The sequence below is a fragment of the Neovison vison genome, chromosome 4, assembly GCF_020171115.1.
Source record: "Neovison vison isolate M4711 chromosome 4, ASM_NN_V1, whole genome shotgun sequence".
Classification (NCBI taxonomy): Eukaryota; Metazoa; Chordata; class Mammalia; order Carnivora; family Mustelidae; genus Neogale; species Neogale vison.
The window spans coordinates 53228138-53237649 of NC_058094.1; the positions used below are offsets into that span (position 1 = coordinate 53228138).

Consider the following 9512-nt stretch of genomic DNA (forward strand, 5'->3'; position numbering starts at 1 on the left):
GGTGTGTCTCTATGCACTAATGATGAACAATCTGAGAAGTAAATTAAGAAAACATCTCCATTAAAATAGCAGCAAAAAGAATAAAATATGTAAGGATTTACTTAATTAAAGGAATTAACTTTTGGTAAATATTCATACAATAAAAACTACAAAACATTTCTAAAAGAAATTTTTAAAAGACATAAATAAATGGAAGGATATCCCATGTTCATAGATTGGAATACTTAATATTGTTAAGATGTTAGTATTACCCAGAGCTATCCACAGATTTAATGGAATCTCTATCAAAATCCCAATGACATGTTTTTTGCAGAAATAGAAAACCCATTCTAAATTCATATGAAATCCAGAGACCACAAGGAGCCAAATCCTAAAGAAGAAGAAGAACACAGATGGTTTACTCACACTTCCTGATTTCAAAACTTACTACAAACCTACTATAATCAAAACAGTGTAGTACTGGTATAACTATAGATATATAGACTAATGGAATAGAATAGAAAGTTCAGAAATAGACCCTCACATACATTGTCAGATAATTTTCAGTGAATGTACCCATCAAAGGGTAAAGGATGGTATTTAACAGAGGGTGCTGAAAAAGATATCACATGCAAAAGAATGAAGTTGGACACTTACTTAACACCTTATGCAAAAATGAACTTAAATGGTCCATGACCTAAATATGAGACCTTAAGCTATAAAATTCTTAGAAGAAAACAGGGTAAAACTCCATGACACTGCATTTGGCAATGATTTCTGGAACATGAAAGCAATGGCACAGACAACAAAAGAAAAAATAGACAAATCAGACTTCATGAAAATTAAAACTTTGTGTTCATCTATTGTGTTGATATATACTACTAACAGAGTAAAAACTCAACTCACAGACTGGGAGAAAATATTTACAAATCATATGTCTGATAAGGAATTAATATATAGAATATAGAGAGAGCTCCTAAAACTCAATAACAAATAAAACAAGCAACTTGATTCAAAAAAATGGACAAAGGATTTGAAAAGACATTTTTCCAAAGAAGATACACAAATGTCCGCTAAGTACATGAAAAGATATTCAACACTACCAATCAGTAGTGTTTATGCAAATCAAAATTACATTGAGATATCATGTCACATCCATTAAGATGGCAACTATTAAAAAAAAAAAACAAACCAGGGGCACCTGGGTGGCTCAGTTGGTTGGGCAGCCAAATCTTGGTCTCAGCTCAGGTCATGATCTTGGGGTCCTGGGATCAAGGCCTGCATTGAGCTCCTTGCTCAGTGGAGAGTCTGTTTGGGATTCTCTCTCTCCTCCTCCTCCCTCTGGCCCTCCACCCACTTGCTCTAAAATAAATAAATAAATCTTAAAAACAAAACAACATGTTGGTAAAAATGTTGAGAGATTGGAGCCCTTGTGCACCATTGATGGGAATGTAAAATGATATACCCACTATAGAAAACAGTATGGTTGTTCCTCAAAAAATTAAAAATGTAATTATGTGATCCAGCAATTCTGCAGGGTCTCAAAGAGCTATTTGTGTACCCATATTCATAACAACATTATTTACAATAATTAAATGTAGAAGCAATTCAAGGTCCACTGACAAATGGATAAGCAAGACGTGGCATTTACATACAATGGAATATTATTAAGTATTAAAAAGGAAGGAAATTCTGACACATGGTACAACATGAATGAAACTTAGGGAATTTATGCTGAGTGAAATATGCCAATCACACAAAAAAAGGACTGTATGATTTGACTTATGTGAGGTACTTAGAGCAGTTAAAATTGTAGAGACAGGAAGTAGAATAATGGTTGCCCGGGGCTGGGAGAAGGGGACAATCAGGTTACTGTTTAGTAGGTACAGAGTTTCAGTTTTGCAAGAGGAAAAGAGTTCTGGAAACGATGGTGGTGATGGTTATACAACAAGGTGAATAGTATTTAATGTCACTGAACTGCACATTTTAAAAATGGTCCAGATGATTTCACGCTACATGTACTTTACAACAAAAAATAAATCTAGTGTGGCACCAGCTAATACGGTATCTGTACAGCAATAAATTACCAGACATACTTCTGAATACCGCTGTAGCTGCCAGTATATTTTTACTTTTTACCACTACTCCTCACCAGGGGAGAATGTGGCATCTCAAAATTAAGCCTTATCAAAAACGACTTAATATTTTAAAATGTCACAAGAAAAGAGTTAATATAGAAGGTGAGATGTTGGAGAAACATATAAAAATGAGATAATGGAGAAAAGAGCATTGTAACTGTCATGAAAACAAGATGTGTGACTTGTTCTATAACAAATTACTGTATTCCAGTTCCCTCGCTAGGATTAGCAATTAAGAACATTCTCAACCGAAAAATTGTTATTTGAGGGGATGGTGTTTTTCTCATTTCGTTCTGTTTTGTTTTGTTTTAATAATCAAAGAAAAAAGCCAAAGACTAGTGGTAACAATGGCAGACCTAGCAGAACACTTTATTAGTCGAGAAGGGAGACTTGTATGGTAACAATGAAACACGGAGCAAAGACAAAGGGAGTCTGAGAATCCCTCCACCATCTGATGACTGTAATGAAAGACCTATCATATGAGCAAGTTGGGAGAGAACGGTATATTACAAGTTTGCCTATAGTCACTGTCAGAGAGATTAAGATCAGTAATGTGGGGAACTGTCAATTAAAATGAAATAAAACTGCTTATTTCTTTTGTTACTCATTCATAAAACATTCATTGACCACCTATAATATACCAGGCACTGTCTTAGGGATCTGGAGGTGAGCAGGAAATGTTTTCTTTCCTTGATGCACTTGTAAAATAATTCAGAAGACATCTGGAAGATCACTAGTTGCAATACTATGAGAAATGTTCCCTAATACACTTCTGTTGGAGTATAATTGTATTACATACTAGGGATCGATTAGCTCTGAGCCAGTTTCCCAGAGAAAGAAATGTTTGAGTCAGACCTGGAAAGGTGGGCGTTGCAGTGTATGAGGCCAATATCATATGATACGTGTATTTGGTTGTTTTGAGAGTCCACATTGATCATGTAGGCAAAGCTATTTACTTAGGCGTATCAATTACAAAGGCTTAAGCTGCGAGTAACAAAAACTCAGACACACGTTGTTTAATAATAATGAAATTTATTAATCCATATATTCAAAATTCCAGAAATAAAATGGTCTTAGTTCCTCCCCACTTTCCACTCTGCCATCCTCAGTTTGGTCTTATCTTTGAATTGGTAACACAGTGGATCGAACAGTTTTACATATCACACAAAAAGCAAAATATGCAGAGGAAAAGAGAAAGCGTCCCTCTGGCTCTTTCTTTCGGGGGCAAGGGACTTTTATGGAGGCCAGAAGTTTTACTTTCCCTTTTGTCTCATGGGACAACTGCATTCTGGACCACAGGGTTGATTTCTGAATCAATCAATGGAAAGGAAAGTGGAACAAGGATGATTACACTAATGTCACCTTAGCCCACTGGCAGAGTATACAGCCACTATGGCTTGCTATCTTTCAAGCAGACAATGTTAATACACATCTAGAACCAGGAAAGCAAGATCTGATCATTTGTTCTTTATTTGAACATCACCTATGAATATGTTTTCAACTGTTAAGGCACTTACTTTGGGGAGAGGTCTCAGTTTCCTGAAACTGATTTTGGGGTTTTCGCTTCCCCTGTTCTGCCCACCCCCCCCCCCCACACACACATAGTACATCTATAAAGATACAGCATTGTAAATTTTGTCTCTATGTGTTTTCATCAAAAGAAATTCTTTATCCCACTTAAGTTATAACACTGTGGTGCCAAAATGTCAACCTTTTTTAAAGTTTGTTTTTTCCATAAACAGATGATTTAAATAAGTACTTCTCAGAATTGAAAAAATATTTGACCCAGGCAGAATATCATACGAATATTCTTTTTCAGGTGCCCAATTTTCCAGCCTTCTTCAAAACAACTGGAATTCAAAGCTGAGCTATAAATCTTGAGCCTCTGAATCTGATCCTTTTCAGTAAAGGCAAATTTGCAAAGCCCATATTATGTGCATTACAGAAGATGATTTCAGAAGTCACTGTAGAGAGATTTAAATTTTACTGCCTTTGCCTTTTAGGATGCAGATATCAAGATGCCCTTTTTCTCTCTAAAACTTCCCCTCACAATTTCAAGTGATATCTTTTTTTATTTTATTTTATTTATTTATTTGACAGAGATCACAAGTAGGCAGAGCAGCAGGTGGGGGCGGGGGGGGGCGGTGAAGCAGGCTCTCCGCCAAACAGAGAGCCTGATGCGGGGCCGATCCCAGGACCTGAGATCATGACCTGAGCAGAAGGCAGAGGCCCAACCCACTGAGCCACCCAGGCACCACGATATCTTTTTTTTTTTTCCCCCCAAGGAGTATTTTAATTTTTTTTCCCAAGGAGTATTTTAATTTTAATCCAAGGAGTATTTCAAGATTACTTTGTGAGCCTAAAAGATGAATTTTCCAAGCTTAGCTCCACATCCTTTTAAGGCTTAAGTCACAAAACAGCAGCCAATGGTAATTGTTACCTTTCTTCCCAGTGGGCAATTACTGTTGATGAACAACAATGATAATATTAATAATACTCTATACCTCACTCCAAGCAACTGAAGACATTTCAGTTACATTAATATCAATTCATCAAGCCTGCAAGGAAGGGAGGGGAGGATATTATTTTAATGAAGAATGTACTCTGGAACCATGACTTGTCCAAACAAAAACCAGCTGAGGTGGACCAAGCAAAGATGTGCTTCTATTATCAGGTGGGAAAACAACCTTAGTCAGGAGTTTATTGGACATTTGTTGGGATATTCCTTCGGCGTTGACTCAGCATTTAAATTTCAAAGGGCTGATGTATTGAAAATTGTCTCCATTCCACAAATAATATTTATCAGGTGACTTGGGGGTATAAATCTCTTTCCTAGAAGCTATAATCATCAACTTAAATTCAACTTTACACGTTGATTTTCTGTTTCTCAATTTGGAGGTAAACAGAATGAGTCATGCTGGTACCTAGAATCTTCGGTCTTGCTGCTGTCCATTGGTCATTGCAGAAAAGTCACATGATGAAGATGCCTTTTAAATAAAGGTACTGGCAGCACTGCATTCCCTAAGTTCCTTTGGCTTTTGGTTGTGAGTGCCTCTGCTCAGCAAGCTTTCCATCATGATTGAGCCCTTCTTGGGAACCTGGAAGATGATCTCCAGTGAAAACTTTGAGGAATACATGAAACAATTGGGTAAGAAATACCATCACGAGATTTGGAAACTGACAATACATTTTGTGATGTGGTTAGGTTTGCATTTTACAATGAATTTTCCTACAATTCTCTCTTTTGTGATCTTAGGAAATAGTCATGTAAGATTAACAAGGTTTGTGTGTCTGCTTTTGATTTTTTTGGTTACTAGCAATAACTGTCTCTTCATAGAATACAAGGTTCACAGAAACTTCCTTCTAGTCATTATCTGTATATTTAAGTCCATTTATTCTTTTTGAAAATACTTCTTCATCCTCTCTACCTTCATCATTTCAACTAACAACATTTCCTAGCTTCAAATTTACAGATAGTGGGGCTCCTGGGTGGCTCAGTGGGTTAAAGCCTCTGCCTTTGGCTCAGGTCATGATCCCAGGGTTCTGGGATCAAGATCTGCTGAGCAGAGAGCCTGACTGCCCCCCCCTCCCTCTGCCTGCCTCTCTGCCTACCTGTGATCTCTGTCAAATAAATAAATAAAATCTTCTAAAAAAAGACAAATTTACAGATATTAATAATATCTATAATTAAATTTATCATTTAAATTTGTTTCAAGGTTTCTTTTAAGTCACGACTTCAAAAGAACAATAGCAACAAATGAAATTTCTAGTTGGTTAATATTTTTTTTTTTTAAAGATTTTATTTATTTATTTGAGAGAGAGAGAGTGTGAGAGAGAGCATGAGCGAGGAGAAGGTCAGAGAGCGAAGCAGACTCCCCATGGAGCTGGGAGCCTGACGTGGGACTCGATCCCGGGACTCCAGGATCACGCCCTGAGCCGAAGGCAGTCGCCCAACCAACTGCGCCACCCAGGCGTCCCTAGTTGGTTAATATTTAAAGTCTTCATATATAGGGGAGATATTTTAAAAATATTTTGAAGAATTTCAAATTTTTTATTGGAGAAATGGAACTTTTTGCTCATTGAATGTCTCACCATTGGCTATTTTTCAGAAGTATAGACCCTGTTCACCCTTTAGCTCTACACTCAAGTTGAATAAACATCAATTACAATGGCTCAGGCCTATAACAACTAAACTGTTCTCACTAACGCTAGAAGAATGGTAATTATTTAATATTTGTTAAGTAATTTTTAATATTTAATTAAAAGAAGTCTCCTTTGCAATAATAAACTGTATATAAAGCCAAGAATTTTTTCCTTTAAATTTGGCTGAAATAATCAATGCATAACAAGTCACTGTGTGCATAATGTAACATTATGCATTTGTCCCTTTTTCATACTCAGTATTAACTTTCCCAGGGAGCCATAAGAAACATGTTTCCCTGTTTTTCAATGGATTCATAGACTCTTCTGTTTTGAGTTTAAATATGGGGGCATCTAAGAAACTTTGGGCTTATGGCAAGAGCTGTTGTGATTGGGAGCTGAGCTTAGGCAGAGGCTAACAGCTGAAAGCCTACTGTGTGCCATGGCCATGTTAAGTCCTTTCACTTCATCTCCCAGCACACCTAGGAAGCAAGTACCATGGTCATTCATGTTCTGCTACTGAGAAATCTGAAGGTTAGAGAAGGGAAATAATGCTTGAACTCACAGGTGACAAAGCCTGCACAGGCAACTGTCTGGCTCTTCTCTCTTTTGTGACCTGCAGGTATCACTGCTTTTCTGTAGTCAGGTGTGTCTTATCAGTTCCACAATGTAAATGTAAAATCGCGTTCGATATTGATACTGAGAGAGAGGACTCACCTCTTCTGTCTATCCATTACACGAATCAAGTTTGACAGTGGGACATCCCCAGCCTGAACAACAGGGCCAGGCTCTAAGCCAAATTGTGCACTTTGCCTACTTCCTCTTTACTTGGCCAGATCTGAATGTAATCCACAAATAAGAGAGGATTTTGGACTTTATTACCTTTTTTAAGGAATTTATTTATTTATTTATTTATTTATGAGAGAGCAGGGCAGGGGGCTGAGGGAGAGGGAGAGAATCCCAGGCAGACACCCTGAGCAGGGACCCTGCCCAATCCTATGACCCCGAGGTCATGACCCAAGCTGACTCAGGAGTTGGACGCTTAACCGATGGAGCCACCCTGACACTCTGGAGCTTGGACTTTATAAGTCATTATCTTTTAGAGTAGTTTAGGTACTCTGAAAATTACATTTCTTATTTTGCTTTTATTTTTTTAAGTCACTATGATTCTTTAGACTATTAGAAAACCTGTAGCTCTGCTGATTAACAGACACATCACCTAGAATAAGCCTCTCTATGTCTCTAGGACACTGCGTACTCATCTTTAAAATGAGGATAATAACACCCTCTGCACTGTTGTTAGAACACCCCACGAGGTAAGGAATGAGGTCTGATCCCCTGCAAGGTATCAGACAGATACACATTTTAGATGAAGCATGAGTCTGGAAGATTTTAGATGAGGCACAATAGCCTCAAAAAGTGAATTTAGCTTTTCAAAATGTCAAGTGTAATTACTAGATATACCTTCTGAATGGGCTTGTTTGGCTCAACCCCGCTATCACAGCGAGCACTGAAGAAATTACAACACATTACCTAAAACCTGAATGGAGGAAGAATATATTCTCTTCAAATTGCTTTCCAAAAGGGTTGTTAGCACTTCCTAAATGTCTTCTGAAGGCATGTTGCCTTACAGGGATGAGCACAGCAGCCCGGAACCTGGCGGGGTTAGCAAAGCCAAGAATCAGTATAAGTGCCAATGGGGATGAAGTGAACATCAAAACAGAAAGTTCCTTCAAGAACACTGAGATCTCCTTCAAACTGGGGGAAGAGTTTGATGAAACCACAGCGGACAACAGACAAGTAAAGGTGAGCACTAAGTCTTCCTGGTATTCTACAGCCCAGGAAAAACAAAACAAAACAAAACAAAACAAAACAAAAAAAATAGAAGGTCATTGAGCATGGTTCATACATATCTAATTTGATTAATGACCAAGTCAGTTTGGGCTTGTTTTGTTAATTACTATTGAACAGCTCTAAAGCCAACCCCTTTGCAAATTATGCAAACAGGGTTTGCATGGTTAACAGGGCCAAAAATCTGGACATGTTTTCATTTTTTTTTTTTTTTGTTATCTTTGTCACTGTATTAAAGATTATAGGGAAGAGAACAATCATTCGCAAACAGTTTAGATATTGTTTGTCTGGACAAGAAGAGCATTAATTGAATAATCTCTTGAGACTTCTCTAGTTCAATGATATTAAATTATGATAAGAACTGAGGGAGGAATTTGGGAGGAAAAGAATGTCAAAATAGAAATGAAAAACAGACGTCTAGTCTCCTGTAGTTCAGAGTGTAGTGAATTGCTATCCCTAACTGATTCGTTTATGCATTTACAGAGCATCATAACATTAAACAATGGTGCAATGATTCATGTCCAAAAATGGCTTGGCAAAGAGACAACAATCAAAAGACAAATTGTAGATGGAAAAATGGTAGTGGTGAGTTTTCAATAAATTGAATATTTTAGATACTCCTGTTTGATGCATGCCCTTTGAGTTCCTCAGTGGCCTGAATTGAGAGTCTGGGGAAGAAGGGGCAGAGCAAGTTGAAACTGTCATCCACCAACTCTAATAGATCCCTTTTTGCCTTTAGGAATATATCATGAATAAAACTGTCAGCACTCGAATTTATGAAAAGGTATGAAGGAAGTGTCTACATCATGGAAACTTGTTCACTAACAGGATGCTGGGACTTAAAGAAGATATGCCTCAGGGCCTGTGATTTAAAAATTGTCCAACATAAATTTGCTCAATAAAACCAACAAGTTAAGTGCAGTTTTGGAGCTCTGTAATGGTGAGGGTTGGGGACAAATGGATTAACTGGTGAAGTAAGAAGCTACTTGCTCACAATGGGATGAAAAGAGCACCAAAGTCCCCCTAAGCCTCTGTCCACTCGACTTCCATAAGCCTTGAGTTCCCTTTGGTGGACCTACTCCATTTAGGTTAAGACTTTCTGTCAAAGAGCGCTCTGTGGAAATTCCTGGGACCTCACAGAGGATTTGATACACTGGAGATACAATCACTGGAAACTACTTTGGGCTACACAGATGTTGAAAACCGACCCTGCTGACTTTTGATTTTAGCAGAAGGCAGCTCTGTTTAAAGTCTTGAGATAGGTCCATCACAAACAGAGCCTGCACCTCATACACTGTGGTTGAATTATTATGGAAAAACATTTAAAACAATTATTGTCTTACTTATCGATAAGCCCATTTAAAATAATCAGGCTAGGGCATCTCTCATCACTGTTTACAGCTC

At 37.7% G+C, this 9512-nt stretch overlaps 1 protein-coding gene across 1 annotated transcript; it reads left to right on the plus strand.

Annotated features, from left to right (window-relative positions):
* Positions 1–5052: 5052 nt before the first annotated feature.
* LOC122904485 (fatty acid-binding protein 9-like) lies at positions 5053–8898 on the plus strand. The gene is made up of 4 exons (XM_044245393.1): positions 5053–5265; positions 7891–8063; positions 8592–8693; positions 8848–8898. The coding sequence occupies exons 1-4, from the start codon at positions 5193–5195 to the stop codon at positions 8896–8898; spliced, it is 399 nt and encodes a 132-aa protein (XP_044101328.1). The 5' UTR covers positions 5053–5192.
* The last annotated feature ends 614 nt before the right edge of the window (positions 8899–9512 follow it).

Bases quoted from the DNA above. Each gene is read 5' to 3' on its own strand.
- LOC122904485 (XM_044245393.1), top strand. From the start codon at position 5,193: ATGATTGAGCCCTTCTTGGGAACCTGGAAGATGATCTCCAGTGAAAAC. The intron at 5,266-7,890 runs GTAAGAAATACC...GTTGCCTTACAG, and splicing joins GGAATACATGAAACAATTGG to GGATGAGCACAGCAGCCCGG. The intron at 8,694-8,847 runs GTGAGTTTTCAA...TTTTGCCTTTAG, and splicing joins TAGATGGAAAAATGGTAGTG to GAATATATCATGAATAAAAC.